We start from the raw sequence: 16,708 nt of genomic DNA on the forward strand, positions 1-16,708 counted from the left end.
CTTACTTTAAAAGAAACCGGTTTTAGAGAGCAATTCTCAACAAAGTAAACGGAAGTACATAATCCTTGTGTTGTCCTTCGGGTCACTGGGACCCGAAGGATAACACAAGGGTTAACCAGCACTGACCTCCATAAATAACTGAGAATTTCTGATTATTTAAACTGATACAACCAATGGCAAACATACGCAGATTCTTTACTTAAGTGAAAACAGCAGTACAACGATGTAAATATACTCCATTACAAGTAACAGTCAAGCATTCAAGCATTTTAATTAAAGGTACAGTATTATAATCAGCAAAATGTACTTAAAATTAAAAGTATTTGTTCTGCAGGAAGTATCAGTAATACTACAAATTGGTTGAATCGGTTTGCTAAATATCGTTTAAGAATTGAAAGTAGTATTTCCTCTATAAAAAGCTGGTCACTCGTTGCTCATCAAATACAGTGATGAAAATAAGCATAGCTTTAGATAATAGACATGAGGGATCGACAGCACTATAACTGAAGTAGATTTGTTTTTGTGTGTCTTTTTTGGGATAAAGTAATGACAGGTGAGGAGATATATAAACAGATTATTCCCAGATGTGTGATAAATGGAATTGGAGCGCACAGACATATGCTTCAAACTATTTTTATAAAGCAGTTAAACATCAAGAGGGAATCAGCTAAGATGGATCCACCAAAGAACTGTGGTCAGATTCCAGCTATAATCTTGATTTAACAAAGCCACATATAAGCTATAAAATGGATTCTAAAATATACAGCAGCTGTGCCCTATGTTTAATAATGAATGCCATATGTGTTAATCATTTTTATTTGATATTTTAAGTATAATACATAAAACAAATACATTACATAAAACAAAAATGTATAACACAAATACTTTAAGCCCAGCTATAGCTATGATGACTGCTGCATTTTTGCAAAATTTAAGTAAAGGTCTCAGTTTAATGTTTTTTTTTTTTTAAATTGATGCTCAAAAGCAAGAGAAACTTCATGCATGTGTAATGGCCGTCTGTAGCCTTCCAGGGATAAACAACTGTTGCGATCGCAGCCCTGCAAAAGTCTGTTTAAGATGAGCGCTGCGTGTGCATTACATTCACCAGTTGAGAGACCTAAGTTCATAACTTTAGTCTGTTTCACTGCCCATGAGCTAGCTTTGGATAAAGTACATGTAATCAATCCTAAATTTGTCCTGAACACGCACCAGCCACAGCTGTCCAGACAGAAAGAAAATGTCATCGGCACGGCCAGTCGGGGCTTAAATTGGAGTGAAGCGCTTTGCTGTAAGGGGCCCCCCTGAATGGGTGAAAGTAACTTAAGCAGAACTAAATCCCTTTTCTAACAGATGTATGGCAGATGAGTCTGTCACAGCAGCTGAAGGAAGGAGGGAGGAGTGTGCAATCATTTCTTGGCTGGCAATAGAGAAGAGAGGGGTGGTTAAATGGATGGGTGGATGGATGAATGGATAGATAGGGGCACTCATTTTCTGAATGGCAAGAATGGTGCATGGATGGACAGAAGTCAACCAGTGGTCTATTTATGAAAATAATGTTAAAGTTTTGTAAACTATAAAAGGGAAAACTTCAGCTTTTGTCAGTGGGCCAAAATGTTTTGCTTGAGGGGCCAGATTTGGCTCATGGGCCACAATTTCCGAGACTGTACTTAGGCATAGCAGGGCTTTGAGCTAAATGCTAACGTCAGCATGATAATGCTAACATGCTGATGGTGAGCAGGTATGATGTTCACCATAGCATGTTAGCAGGCTAATATTCGCTGCTTAGCACTACGTTGGCACAGAAACTACAGCTAAGGCTGATGGGAATGTCTTACAACATTTCAGTCCATAGAGAAAATAATGGAAGCTAAACACACTTTCATGATAAGGGACCGAAATGCGTATTACTGTTTAATTTCCATTGTTAATATAACTCAAAATAAGGCTTCGTCAACTGAAATAAAGCAGCACTGGAGCAGTTCAGCTCCAAACATTGTGATAGACTCAACTACTGCAGGCGTAATCAGAAAGAATAGGGCCAATTAGCTTCTTGATAATGTGTATAAGCAGCGGAGTCAGAAACATTTGGGGAGTGGAGGAACATATACAGAGGTTGGAGGTTGTTACCGGGAAAAGGATGTCTGATCTGTACATGAGGACTTGCTGCCATGTCGACCCCAGACAGACAGATGTATAGATCACCTTTCAACTGCATTTCATTTGACTTCCTTTAACACTGCTGCTGCGCTTTGACAAGCACTGAAATGTAGCTTTGCCGATAGACACCCACTGAGCATTTGACAGATAGCAACACCTTAGATTCACATAAAATGCAGATTCAACATCAACTCAAACCAGCACAAAAACGCTACAGGAAATTATGAATCAAAATAAAAGCACCTTAAGATGAATTTTAAGCTGACATTGTGAGGATTTGTGCTGTAGGTCCAAATTTCACAAAGCAAAGCACATACAGTAGCTGATGTCGTCTTTATTTATATGGGTTTTCACCAAGCCATTGTATCATTGACAATGCTCCCAACTGCACTGTTTTAAATCCATGAGATTAAAGAAACAGTGACTCTTCTGCTGGGAGCATGGGTCCTTTTGTTCCTGAGTATGTCTCACCATAGTCCAACAAGTCACGCATGCTGTGCTATGGTGGGCTCCAGTCTAAATGCCACAACGTGTGCTCATTGCTTCCAGTTTGATTAAGTCAGTGTAGAAATAGATCAACAAAAACTTAAAGATCAAAAGCCAAGTTTGGTCAGATGTAAGCTCCTCTATAAGCAACGATAACAAAGAAAATCTTACACATGTGCACATAAACATTAAGAAAGAAATCAGATGAAAACATCTTCAGAAATTGAAAGTCAACATTAGACGTTGACATTGCTGACATTTGAAACTCAAACGTGAGAATCTCAACATTGTCTTTTTTGTGTCAAAGCAAAGTTGAAAATTTAAAGTTTATTTACATGATTCCCTTATGAGACTCGGCCTAATTTCCCCAAATCTTTGTAGCTTAAAAGGCCTGATCACACCATAATTTCAAATTCATTCAGGAAAGACAAAATAGAAGAACAGCCATTGTTACTGACAAGCGCTTGTATGTCCCAGCTGGCTAGCGTGTCAGCAGTTCGTTCTCCAGCATATTCCACTGAGCCACAGGCCTTTACAGTAAGTTTGCTGTTCACCTCTCCCGTGAGGAATTTTTGTCTAGTTATGTGGACGTATAAATGAGCAATTCATCTGATACAGTTATAGTACCAGAATGCAGAAAAATATTACGATAATGATACTCCTTTGATCGCTGTACTTTTTCTTTCTTTTTTTTTGCCATAGGGAGGTCAGAGCTCAGAATTTCCCCAGTAAAATGTCCCTGTTACTGTTTCATTCTTCCAGAAGGCAAACATTTTCCGCTGTAGGGAACGGAGATTGGTCAGTCGAGTTTTCTCCAGTTTGAAAAGACTCCTAATTAACACAGAATCCATGGCAAATTAGACCTACTTAAGTTTTAAAGTTGTAAGGCTGGTTTACACGTCTAGCTGAAGTCTGACTGTTAGTTTAATCTAAGCCATATTCAAAATTAATCTTTGTCACAGTGGCCCCTGGAGCTGGTACAGTTGCAGGGTTTTGCCCATGGACACATCAACAAGATGGATGCATGCCTAAATGTCTCCAAACTCTGCTGATCTGGATGTGACACACACTGCGTTTCAAGCACTGGTCTTTCAACTGTGAATATTAGTTTCATAGCTGAGTGACCCAGGCTCAAAATTCAGTTAAAGCACATATATCCAATCCTAAATTTGTCCTGAACACACCATCCTCAGCTGTCTAGTCACCCAGTGTAAGTGGGCCAAAGAAGTTTTTCTAATACTCTTGTTGACAAGCTGCTCTAGAAGACGACTTTTTTAAAATTTCTTATGAAGGAAGAAGCATCTCTTCATCTAAAAACAATGAATAATCTTCCCAATAAAATTTTTTTTCACCCGCAGGTAGCATTCGTTTTTTTACCGCCGTTTTCCACTGAGACTCGGGCTGACAATGCTTTTGGGAAACCAGGCCTGCAGCAGAAGCCTTTGAACCTTCAAGTAAAAATGTACAAAGAGACACACAAAACACCCACTGCAATAGGAACATTTTTTTTTGTTTTAAAAGAGACATAAAACTAAATTATTAATGCACTTGCAGCATCAATCTTAAGAAATGTTTCTTCCACAGTGTGGAATTAAGTACATTTTTTAAATAAATATTCCAAATTCAAATGAATGTTATATTGCAGTTTCTTTTCTATAGCATAAGCTCAGTGCATTTCAAGCCTCCATGATAAGAATGTGTTTAAATTTAGGCAAAATTACGCAAAATGTCTACGTTATTTTGATCTAAAACCTCAAGTAGAAGCAATGGAGTGTGCACCCATACTTTAAGCAGTGATTGACATATACATGGTCGGTATTTAAGACAAAGAGGAGTCCATGGTTTCTTTTTGAGAAGAGCGTCATGCAAACTGCAGCAGAATAGATGAGAGAGAAGCAAAGCACCCGCTCTCTCGTCGACATAGTCTTAGAAGCAGTTTCTTTGTGATGGAGCAGTTTTTTAGGCCATGAAAAACAGGAAAGGGATTCTGTTGCAGCCTTGCATCCATTCAAAGTGCTTGAATTAGATAGTGGAGTATAGTTTGTTTTTGTTCTTCAAGCCCGGACATTATTTTTTTTTCCGTCTAGGGCACTGACCTTACAACAACCCCTTTTCCTTTTAGTCCACCCACTCTCAAACTTAATCCCTTACACAAACTGTCCGACTCAGAAAAAAGGGGAAAAAAAAGAAAAAAAGAGTAAGATTACGTTGACGTCACCACTCCTTCCCCCACTCCTTCCACCACCGGTACTCTGTTAAGGTACGTGGCCCAGTAGACGAGGTTGAAGGTTCCAAAGAGGACAGGAAACACTATCCGAGACATCTTGTCGATCTTGCTGACACTGTTGTAGGTTTTCTTGGGGTCCACCATCTTGGTCTCAGAGGCTCGGAGCTGCACCGACGTTGTGTTGGAGATCGTGGAGATGGACACGTCCTTGGTGAGGTTGGGGGTGTAGTTGACGCCCGCCGAGCAAACGTTGTTAGGCTTTTTGGACAGCACCATGGGGTCTCGTTTCTACAGCGGGACAGATTACATTAAGCCGTGAATTAGTTTGAAGCCCTGCTCTGCTATTACCAGTGTTGGATAATCAATGTGTTTCATTCTGTCTGGAATGATTAGTGATTTTACAGAAGGGAAACATTTCTGGCAAAACATTCTGGTAAAATGCAGGGGTGCTGTGTAATTGAATTTCACTCAGGTAGCAGTCAGATTTTTATTTATTTATGATGATTGCAATATGCAGGTATATTTTTGAGTGATGCTGCTAACATGGCAGTTTCCCTGGTCATGGTAATAATAAAGCAACTTGTATCATAATCAATGCTGTGAAGTGATATCTATATCCTGATGATTCATGATTCAGTTTATGTGGTCTAGTACATTATATAAATACTTTTCATGTTTTTTTTTGTGTGCAATTCACACAAAACTTACTTTAACTGACTTGTCATTTTGGATAACTTTAGATAAGAGTTATACATGGAAAAAGTGGTCCCATACAGAAAATGGGAAACAAGTGTATTTGCTCTCTTGCTCTCCTGTAAAGACTAAAAGATTCATACCAGTCTCATATCTGTGCACTTACTATGTAGCTAGAGCCAGATGACAGCTATTTTAGCTCAGCATAAAGACTGGACAGAGGGGGAATCAGCTAGCCTAGCTTTGTCCAAAGGTAACAAAATCGGACATATTTAAAAAAAAACAACTGTTGGACAGAGACTGGCTAGGCCGTTTCCCTCAGTAGATGCTAGATCATACCCACTGAACGAGTCACCGAACGAATCTGGCATACTACGTCAGTGTCAACATTTAACTTACATTAGCCATGAAGGGTTTACACTTTAAAATGTTTAAATAACCGTCTGTGTGTAAAAGCCTGCGTGATATACCAGTGTTGTTGTTCTGTGGTTATGATCTAGCATTTACCGGTTCCCTCTGCCTTTATGCTAAGCTAGGCTAACAATCTCATGGCTCTTGCTACATATTTAGCATACAGACATGAGAGTGGTATTGATCTTCTCATCTAATTCCACAAGAATTCACATCTGCATTAGTGTCTTCTCCAAAATGTCAAAATAATCCTTTTAAAAGGACCATACTTATAAATGGAGATATAAAGTATTGGTGATTTCTGGTTTATGAGCTACAACATGTGTAACTAGTGATATGATACTTTAAAGGTCCCATATTGCTTTTTTGGGAGGGGGGGGGGGGCTAAAAGAGACAAGCGCCAAAACAGAGTGTTTCAGACAGAGGTAAATACAGGTATATTCAATAAGACGGTACGAGTAAAATAATGTGTTTAACATTAAAACTTGGAAACACGTTTGAGTAGAAACAAAAAATACAAGTATGAACCTGAAAATTTATAAGGGACATTTAAAGTAGGCATGGCACAGACACCCCCAAGTTGAAATTATGGTGTGATCAATGCGTTGTTCTTAAAGGTGTTTTGCACCTAAATATGTATTGTAGTGTCCACAAGCTGTACCTTAGGGGGCTGTGCTTCCAGAGCCTTCTTGCCATCCCAGGCCCAGCTCCTTTTGGTGAAGTAGTTCACCGTGGCGAACTCGATGAGGGCAGAAAAGACGAAGGCGTAGCAGACGGCAATGAACCAATCCATAGCTGTAGCGTAGGCCACTTTAGGGAGTGAGTTCCTTGCACTGATGCTGAGGGTGGTCATGGTCAGCACAGTGGTCACCCCTGGGTGCAAACAAAGGCCGTGACAAGTTTAAATTTAGTTTTTACAGGCCGTCTGGAAACGAATAACAGTCTCCCCTCACTCAACAAATGTGGGCGCTTTAATAACTCTTAACTGCCAGCTACTGCAGTGCTGCTGCTCAGTGGGCAACTGTTATTCTCCCTTGTGTGAATGTGCATGACAGGAATATTACCCAGACAAACAAAACGTTATGAAGTTAATGAGTAAATAAGCTGCTTCACTCACCAAAGACAGTCCTTGCAGGAACTGATTCTCTGTTTAGCCAAAATGACACCTGGGACAGGATTACAGTCATGAAACATGGCATATACGTCTGGATGACAAAATATCCAATCTTCCTCTTCAGGTAGAAGTGGGCCATCATCACTGTATACTGTCCTGAGGGGAGAAAAAAAAGGATAGAAGTTAGATAGGGACAATAAACAAGCGAGAGGTTACAGTACAGTAGATGTCTCTTAATGATAGACATATCAGCTTTAAGCTGAACCACAGCAGGGTAAATATTGTTTGCACATAGTTGAATCATTAATATGTGATTTGACCTCCTTACAGCACAACAGGTGTTGGGTTACCATATAGGACATCATAATCATTATTGGCTGAATTACTTTATATGACCACAAACTTGACAGCTTGAAAAGGGGTAACAAACTATTCTCTTCATCTCCCCCCAACTAATGTATCTCTCCTCCTTCCAGCGCAATTTCATGCAAACTGAAGAATGGAGAGCTGTGGAGGTGGAACAGTTAAAAAAATGAATCTGGGATAAAGAGAACATTTCATATTCAGTTGAACCTAATGGCAAAATGAACCTGACTTTAATACCATTATTAAACTGAAAAATGGGAGCAAGCGGCATTAATTATTGCGAGGACATGACAATAGATTATTATGCAGTTAAAGTCTGGGATTCAACAAAGGGGTGATGGCAGTTGGAGGTAAATCCAGAGAAAGTGTATCGAGTGTGGAGAGATAAAAAGAGAAGGGACACAATATTCAGTTAAACAAGAGAAGATTGCATATGAGGCTTTAAAAAAATCCTCTGCAGCAGTTTGTGACTGCAGGCGCTGGTAAACTATGAAAAACCCAATGACCATATTCCACACACTAGGGCACATGTAGACAGACTCCCTTTCTCTCCCTCACACACACACACACACACACACACACACACACACACACACACACACACACACACACACACACACACACACACACACACACACACACACACACACACACACACACACACACAGTAATACATGAGGCTTTCTCCAGGCAAAATCGGATTTTTGAACCTCCCTAATCCCTGGTTACAATCTGCACCCTGCCATCAGTGAGAGAAAGAGAGGGAGTGGGGAGGGGGAGGGAGGCTTCCTGTTCTGGGATCCTCACAGAGCTCTAAGCCCCGCCCAGTCCGCCCTGCACCGACACGCACACATATACACTCTGAAACACACATGAAGCATGATGTTAAACTGCTGACAGACAGCCACCACACAAACACACAGACACACACCTCAGCACACACTCCACGGAGAGGGACACTCGCTGCTGCTAATCACTGGTGGGATGGAGGGGGGCTAACCTTGTGGAAATTTTCCATCTTTTATGTTGTTTTTTTTCTTATTTTACAGCTGCTTTGTGGAATAATGATCAAATGTTCTTGATGGGACTGGCTGGCGTGCAAAAGGGGAAGAAGAAGCAGTCCAGAAAATGCACTGTGGGGATCCCAGCATCAACTGACAGCAGCGTGAAAGTGAAGTAAACTTGTTTATTTCGCAGGCGCTCAGTGCTGACGGCAGCTGTATACAACAGTTATCAACATCACCGCCACGGCCATGCCTCGTTTAGGAGATCCACAACCCCGTTAGTTCTTCCTGCCACCCCATCACCTGGGCCCTCGCACGCCCTCATGACTCCAGGCCATCTGGCTCACAGCTACCCCGTCAACTTCTACTGCTGTCGGAAACATCGAGGCACATCCAGGCGCTGCCAACCTGGGACACCCCAGGGTCACCTTTGCCTTTGATGCATGGATCCCGACAGGACTGGGGGCGGAGGAATGAGGAGGAACATGTTCCTCTGGTGGATCTTATTGCTTTTCTCCCAAGGATTTGTATTTCGCAACGTTCAAGGGGAACTTCCTTTTATCTCGGGGAACAATGCTGCCATGCTGGTCAACTGGTGAGTTAGAAAAGAATGTTTTTTTAACTCGCTCATTTGCACAAGTCCTACAAACTGTACATAGAACTGTTGCTATAGTACTTCTTATCTACTTTTAGAGTCAGGAGTTATTTTTGGAAGGATATTGCTGTCTAAGATGGTAGAAGTCACATCCTTTAAGATGTCTTTAAAGAGAAACGTATGGGCTAATCTCCTTCTTCATGTCCTCAAATGAGAGTGCAGTCTAAGATTAGATGTGCTAATTAAAGGCTCACAACATTACATCCATGCAATATTTTGAGCTGTGGACCTCAATATGTGAGGTTTCAAGATCTATGTTTATTATCAACCAATAAAAGTTTTTTTTTTGAGGCCACGCAGCCACAGCCAGCGGACGAACTGCTACTGCTAAGAGTAACAACACAAGAAAGGCCAGACAATCATTCATTGACTGCTGTTTTGAATTTTGATGTTTACAAGTGCTTCATAACATTGTCCAGGCCCAATAAAACAGCAGGTGGCTGCCAGACTTATTTTAATCAAGCAAGGGAACAATAGTTAACTCCAGGTGAATTTTATCAGAGCAAAGAGAAATCTATCACAGCAAATGCACCTTTTTCAGGGGGGTTTATTGGCCTTTAAATACAATTTGGATATTTTTTGATGATGTACTGCCATGTGGGAACAAGGCAGTCCAGCCATGGTTGACTTTTGGACAACATATCTTCTAATTGTCCAATCTTCTTTAGATGTGTTAGGCTTGTACATACTAGAATATCCAATATAGTTGTGTAGCAGGAGCATGCAATACAAGCAAATGTGAGAAGTTGTTGCTGAAGTTCAAAAATGGCTTCAGGTTGTGAATTATATGATGTAGGCTGTGATTACACCTCTAGAAACCCTTGCCCGCTGAATCCAAGGGGATACCACTCCATTTAAAGCATGTTAGCATGTTTAGCATAGTCTGAAAGTGTCATATTTGGAATGTAAGAATTATTAGCAAGAGAGTCAAACACATACAGAAAGTAAATTAACCTACTGGACTGAATGTGACCCCTGAGCCAAAACTCATCAGTTATCTCCATCACTGATTTGGACGCTTTCCAGACAGAAGCTTTGAGCTGCATGAATGATGATTTACTGCTTTTAGTCCTTCAGCTAAATGAAATTCACAGATAATGTGCAGCATTTTCTTGTAATAATCAGAACAACAGATGGCGGTTTGATAGTTTTGGCGTGAACAAATAATGTCAAGTAAACTGTCAGACATATAAATACATATCAAATGACCACGGCTATTGATTACATGTTGAAGTTAATGATGTATTTCTAAACAAAAAGATGAAATGGCATCCTCTTTTATGTCATCCTCTGTAATGTTGTTTATGCCTGGTCTTGATCACAGATATGAGAAGATGGGAGTAGTTGGTGTCTATAAATAATGTCACAGGAGGCCAGAACTGGTCGAAATTATGCTGGAAATGTGACAGAATTTGATGGAAAAAAAACTGACGATGAAACATGGCTAGCTTAGATGCATAACAAAGAGGTGTGTAAGGCCTTAAAGGATACACACAATGCATTTGGGTGAACACTGAATGGATACACATGTTGGTTATATAAGTTTGTTTCACGTATATTCTGGATGAATTTCTTGAATGAAGACTACTTGATACAAAAAATTTAATTTTACAATTCTGTTTCTAAGGAAGGCTGCACACAACCCTAATTTTACTCAACTTTTTTTTTGTATCAGTGCATTGTCATCTTTAACTTTTAGAAATGTTGCATGCATTGATATTTAAAATCCCTTACCCCTAGTTAATTTTTTTTATAGTTACCAGAAGACCTTTGCCAGACAGATATTTAGCCTTTCAGCCAACCTTTTATCAACTGCTGTACCCAACTTGCAAACTGGTTAACATGCCAACCGATCAACCATCCAGCCAGTGAACCAGCAAATCAGCCATCCAGCAAAAGAACCCTTTAACTCTTTGCTTAAAAGCAAACGCAAGGTTTTAGTTGTCGCGCGCAAAAAAAAAAAAAAAAATCACTGGGGAAATCCACACTTTTAATAATGATTCTACTAGAAACTGGAGGGAAGTGTATTACAGTTCCGTTTTACATAAGAGTATTAAGCAGATGCCTTTCAAAGCACCCACCCCCACACAAACCCCCACCCTCCCTCCCCCAAACGTCCGAGCGAGTCCAATCCTAACATACAAACAGACACACAGATTTCTTTTCCTATCTTTGTGAGGACCTAACTTACATTTTAAGTCAAACTATTTCCATTATGCTAAACTTCAAAATTACAAGCCGTCAATCATGCCTCATAAAATCAACCTTACTTCATGTTTCACCTTAATACTGGCCCTAAACCTAACCCATAGCTCGGATACAACCTACAGTCGAATGTACCAGGTCAAAATGTCCTCACTTTGTAGTTTTCTTTTACCATTATGGTGAGGACATTTGTTACTCATGAGGATAAATGTACAAGAGCACATACAGACAACACACACAGATACACTCAGCGACAGCCAACCAACCAATCCCTCACTGATCTGTGATGTCATCTTCTTATGCAAAAGCTGATGGGTGGTTGGATGGGGGGATTAACCCTAGGTCTCAGGTCTCTCTCTAGCTCAATGTGTTTGTGTGGGTGTATGTGTGTGTGTGTTTGAGTGTGCGCGCGCATGGGCTCATGCGGGGATAAGTGTTGTTTGACAGGGCTGTCCGGGCCTGTAGACAGCTGGTTGTGTGAGGGATAGGCTACTCTCCTCCGCTAGCCTCCACTCATTGACTCTGATCTCCTGATAATGTTTCCCACATTTACTCTCTGCCTCGCACGCCCATCATTCTCCCCTCACAGCGGTTATCTTTTCAAATCTAGAATTAGTTACATCACACTATTTGATATTACACTTATTGTGCATCACATATAGTATGAATTCACTCATGAAAAAGGTGCAAAAGAAAGGGCGAGAATAAGGGGGATTGTATGAGTGAAAAAGTGAAGTGAAGGTAGAATCGTTGCATTATGGAGGTCGTCGAAAATCCTTTTGGCAAATGTGATGTGATCCCAATACTTAACATAACATAATGTAGTTCATGTTATGTTCTTTAAAAGGTTAAGGAGTACTGGATTATTCTATATCTAAAAGGCCCAAACCAACAATGCCATTAGCCTCTCATTACAATTCAACCATAGTTCTCTACCTTATCTATGCCACTCAACCCAAACACCCAGCTAAAAGTAAGTTCCTAATACAGCTGGGCACTCAAACATGAGTAAATATGTAATATCTCACACACACACACACACACACACACACACACACACACACACACACACACACACACACACACACACACACACACACACACACACACACACACCTCTGCTTGTGTGTATGTTCTCTGTGTTGAAGGTTAACCCCATAAGAAGGTACTGGTTGAGTCTGGAGCCGTCTTCTGCCACCACCACAGGCTTAGATTCTCCCACAGTCCAAGTGTAGACCACCTCTGACACCGGATAGGCATCTGAGAGAGAGAGAGAGAGAAAAAGAAAGATGACTTGAAATTACTGTAGCTTGTGACTTTACATATAACTTGTTCATTTTTAGTATATGAACATCCAACATGCAAGTTAACTACTAAGTAACATATCACAGTTAGTTCCAACCCTGCCATCGCTCATACTATGTATAGCCACCCATGTGCTTGTGTGTATTTGAGTGCTAATGCAGTCTTTCTAGCACTTTTTGATTAGACCACCAGCTTAAAGCCCAAACAGAATTTGGCTGTGTGTGTGGGTGGATAGTTGAACCGCACTTCTGGGTCAGAGGTGAGCTCCCCTGGTGGCAGGAACCAGACCGAGTCAGATTAACCATAATGTGTTGCATCACACTTGTGATGAAAAACAGAGCTCAAACTCTGAAGCCTCTCCTGCTATTTCATCGCCCCCCCCCCCTAAAATATGGAAAGATGAAAATTGTAACTCACATGCAGAGAGGGATCTGAAATGGAATGTTTGTTGTTTTTATCTGTCATAGTTCAACTTTTTATATTCAATCCAAGTGCACTACTTATTAGAAAAAAGAAATTTCACTGTCACCTGTTCCAAATCAGCCTTATATCAAGGTTTCGACGTATTTTAGACACAAAAAAACAAACCTTTAAAAATGAGATCAGGGAGGAAAATCTATTTGTGATCATGTCATCCATAAGATTTGAAAAAAATATTGATGATCTTAAAAAAAACAACATATTCCTGGCGCCCGTATGGCTCGGTTGGTGGAGCGGGCGCCCATGTGTAGGGGTTTGCTCCTCGAAGCAGCGGGCCCGGGTTCGGCTCCGACCTGCGGCCCTTTGCTGCATGTCGTTCCCCCCTCTCTCTCCCCTTTCATGTCTTCAGCTTTCCTGTCAAAATGGAGGCCGAAAATGCCCAAAAAAATAATCTTTAAAAAAAAAAAAACATATTCCAAAAATAGACGGGCTGAAGGGGAAATTGGGAAAAGAAATGATCTGCTCAGAGGAAAAATAATGAGAGAGGAGGGCTGCTTCAGCCCACCTACAGTAGATGCTCAATTTCCTTTCAAATTATTTTGATGTGCTGTAAAGGCTACAATTTAATACTGGGGATAGAAAGTTGCTAAGATTTCTTTCTACCGTGACAAGCACTGCTTTTAGTGTGCATGGTTCACTGTCAGACATGCATGCAATCTGGATGAATCATGTTGAAAAAGGAGGATGTGCACAGGGAATTCTGTGCAGCCAAATGTATTTTTGTCAACTGAAGTGAGAAGTAGACAATTATGTACACGGAATATCTATGAATAGAGTAGAAAAGAAAATACTTTTTCTACCTTTGTGCGTGCAAAAAGACAAAACTTGGATGTGCAAAATCTGCTATTAAAAAGGGTACATTAAAACACATCATATTACATCCAGACAATAAACATTAAAAGACATTTACATAAAAACACAATATACAACAGAAGCTATACTAAAAGGAGCACCAGGTAATTTAAGGTAAGGCCTGAATCAAGATTAAATAAATAGATAGTAAGTGCTGTGTGCTGAGGTAGCAAAAAAGAATTCTAACTTGCATGGAGAGCGGGATTTATCTCTCTTTTTTTAGATCTGGAATGTTTGTTGATTACAGGACAAGCCAAAACTACATTAAAACATTGTAATGATTACAACTTATTTTGCTGATTGTCACAAACACTAATGAAATCCTTACGTAGCTTGGCCTTGCGTAACCGGTCGTTTATTTCTGTCTGCAGTGGATAACATCTTTACTTAAGTATTTCCATTCTGGGTGCTCACTTGGCAGCTGCATACTGGTGTACAATATATGTAGTGTTTAAATTTGGGCACTCTCAGGCCAAAGGTCAGGGCCTTAATTGTAGGGTAGTTAGATTGCAATAAGGGATTATTGGTGAATTTCATTACGTAAAGGAAGAGCTAAAGGCTTTGGCAGGCAAAACGGTGCACCTGTGCCAAAATTTCAACAGTTCACGCTTAATGCTTTGCTGCTTCCGTCTTGTGTGCGAGGCAAGGGGAGCCACAACTGAGCCAAACTCATCACTTACTAGCTCTACGCACTCTGAGTGAAGCTGCCTGAAACATGAATGGAGATAAATGCAGAGGATTTCACAAACCCAAATGTGTTTTTTCCTGAAGAACACAAGTTTACCACAGGGTTGCTTCCTCATCTGATTTTTAACAGTATATAATGAGAGCTGGACGATCAAATGTGAGAACAAAAACTGAATACTGATGTGCTAAAATAGAAAACCAACAAGTCCTCATATCTCAACAACAAAATGGTTGCTTAACTGTGTCTTACAAATTCAAGGCAACTAAAGTTAAAAACTAATTAAATATAGCTTTTGTAACGTTAAAATTGAAACACAGTGTTTGAATATGCAAACAAGTAGGTCAGCTAACATACAGCCTAATGTTAGAACACATATTGTGAACTTTCAGTACGCGTTTGCTTCTTCTACACTGCAGAAGCAATCCTGTTTGTTGTGTTTAAAAACAACTCATGAAGCCGACGAGCTAGCGAGCATTTGAGCTGGTAAAATCATCAGCAAGAATTATAAGAATTCTGAGTGGTAAATCAGTATGTAAACTGTATACGTAACGAGCGAGAATGGAAAACTTTCACAGGCGTAGCAGCAGCAACTAATGGGGGTGAGGTTTAGAAAACAGTCAATTAATCTCAAAACTGCAAAAGGTCACTTGTCGGGAAAGCATAAAACATAGGTTGTTAGGAACCAACGCTGTCATTTTTGTGGTAAAGACAGTCTGGAGAAAGTCAACTTTATCTGCAGGTGGAAGACAAATGCAGAGCTTGTACAGTAGAATCAAACAAGAATTTGGACCATGGTTTGGCTTTAGAACAGGTCCAGCCCTCTCTTTGACCCTCTAAGTCCTGATTCATTCAACGGATTCACTGATGTTCAGATATGGTGGCTGGGACTTCTTTCTGCTGTTCACGTTTATTAATACAAGTAATTCAGACATTCCTATCTAAGAATATGAAAGGCTCCAAATAATCATAAAATGAGTCACTACATATGTTCAGCAGGATCATTGTGGGTTGAAGGCAAGATAAGCTGAGAGATGACTCATTACAGCATCTTTTATTGTTTTCCCTCTGCTTACTAACAGGTTTTGTGCGCCTCACAACATCATCTGCATCTTTATTCACTTATTCGGGGAACAAGCGTTTTCTAAACATCCGCCTCGCCATGAACACCAGCTTTGCAGAGTTCCACATGACAAGTCTTTTTTTGTCTAAGAGCTGTTGATTATGATAATCGTGGTAATTTTGGAGAAAGTCGTTTACTTTAGCAGCTGTTTTTTCTAGCTATATGGGTTGGCTTCAACCTGTGGCCTTTTACTGAGGCACATTTTATGTGGCTGTCATAGTTGTCATGGTTTTCCAGACAGTTCCTCACAGAGGTTTACAGCTTTTGTGTCTGATGCAACAATTCCAACGCTCGCTGCAAACACCACTGTTTCTAATGGTTCCAACTCCCACAGATGCATGGTAAAATAAGAATGTGCAGCACTGTTAGCTGCCATTTGTTTTTTAAGAAAAAGGATTGCATCTTGAATCAAATGCTACACATTACTGTGCTCGCCATTAACTGCATACCTTAGAGTATTACTCGCACTCCTAACCCTATGTGAGTGCTGTATGGCTGAAGGCCAGCAGCTAAATTAGGATACAGGTACTGTAGGCCAGAATAAGGGATTAGTTGCCCTTACTTGAACCAACTTTAGAGCACGTACTCATGCTTTTATTGCACAACATATCACTACTCAGTGGGCTCAAGGAACCTTTTAGTTCTTTCAAAAGTAGTTCCTGGGAATAAAAGTCTTTGGGTGTGTACCTGGCTTCTGTCACCAATTGGGGGATACAAGGAACTATGGAAGACGGGTTTATGAATGCACACTTAAAGGCTTTTATGACCATCATAAATATGGCCCAGGATGGAGCATATAACTCTGCCTTACAAAGTCAAAATGCCATTACTACATATTTGGTAAGAACGGAAAATGAATGTTGGTAATCCTTTTTATTTTGCTATTCCACACAACTAGATGTGGTACTAAAACCAATCATGACAGTGGAAAAAATGCCAGCTAAA

At 40.3% G+C, this 16,708-nt stretch overlaps 2 protein-coding genes across 4 annotated transcripts in view; one reads left to right on the forward strand and one right to left on the reverse strand.

The window, feature by feature from the left end:
- Nucleotides 1-240: 240 nt before the first annotated feature.
- The window catches only part of LOC120554333 (gamma-aminobutyric acid receptor subunit alpha-5-like), a 28,443-nt gene continuing 11,975 nt past the window's right edge, over nucleotides 241-16,708 (reverse strand). The window contains exons 7-10 of the mRNA XM_039793182.1: nucleotides 12,435-12,578; nucleotides 7,092-7,244; nucleotides 6,636-6,847; nucleotides 241-5,158 (exon numbers count right to left, since the gene is read on the reverse strand). Of these exons, the coding sequence (XP_039649116.1) occupies nucleotides 4,847-5,158; nucleotides 6,636-6,847; nucleotides 7,092-7,244; nucleotides 12,435-12,578 (821 nt within the window). The 3' untranslated portion in view covers nucleotides 241-4,846. The remainder of the gene's footprint in view (nucleotides 5,159-6,635; nucleotides 6,848-7,091; nucleotides 7,245-12,434; nucleotides 12,579-16,708) is intronic.
- The window catches only part of LOC120554331 (gamma-aminobutyric acid receptor subunit beta-3-like), a 62,869-nt gene continuing 51,183 nt past the window's right edge, over nucleotides 5,023-16,708 (forward strand). Inside the window, exons 1-2 of one of the 3 annotated variants that reach the window (XM_039793177.1) lie at nucleotides 5,023-5,081; nucleotides 8,504-9,053. In XM_039793177.1, the coding sequence (XP_039649111.1) occupies nucleotides 8,902-9,053 (152 nt within the window). In that variant the 5' untranslated portion in view covers nucleotides 5,023-5,081; nucleotides 8,504-8,901. Of the gene's footprint in view, nucleotides 5,082-8,286; nucleotides 9,054-16,708 lie in introns of those variants that run through there. The other 2 variants (XM_039793178.1, XM_039793179.1) reach the window with 2 other exon arrangements.

The sequence above is a fragment of the Perca fluviatilis genome, chromosome 24, assembly GCF_010015445.1.
Source record: "Perca fluviatilis chromosome 24, GENO_Pfluv_1.0, whole genome shotgun sequence".
Taxonomy (NCBI): Eukaryota; Metazoa; Chordata; class Actinopteri; order Perciformes; family Percidae; genus Perca; species Perca fluviatilis.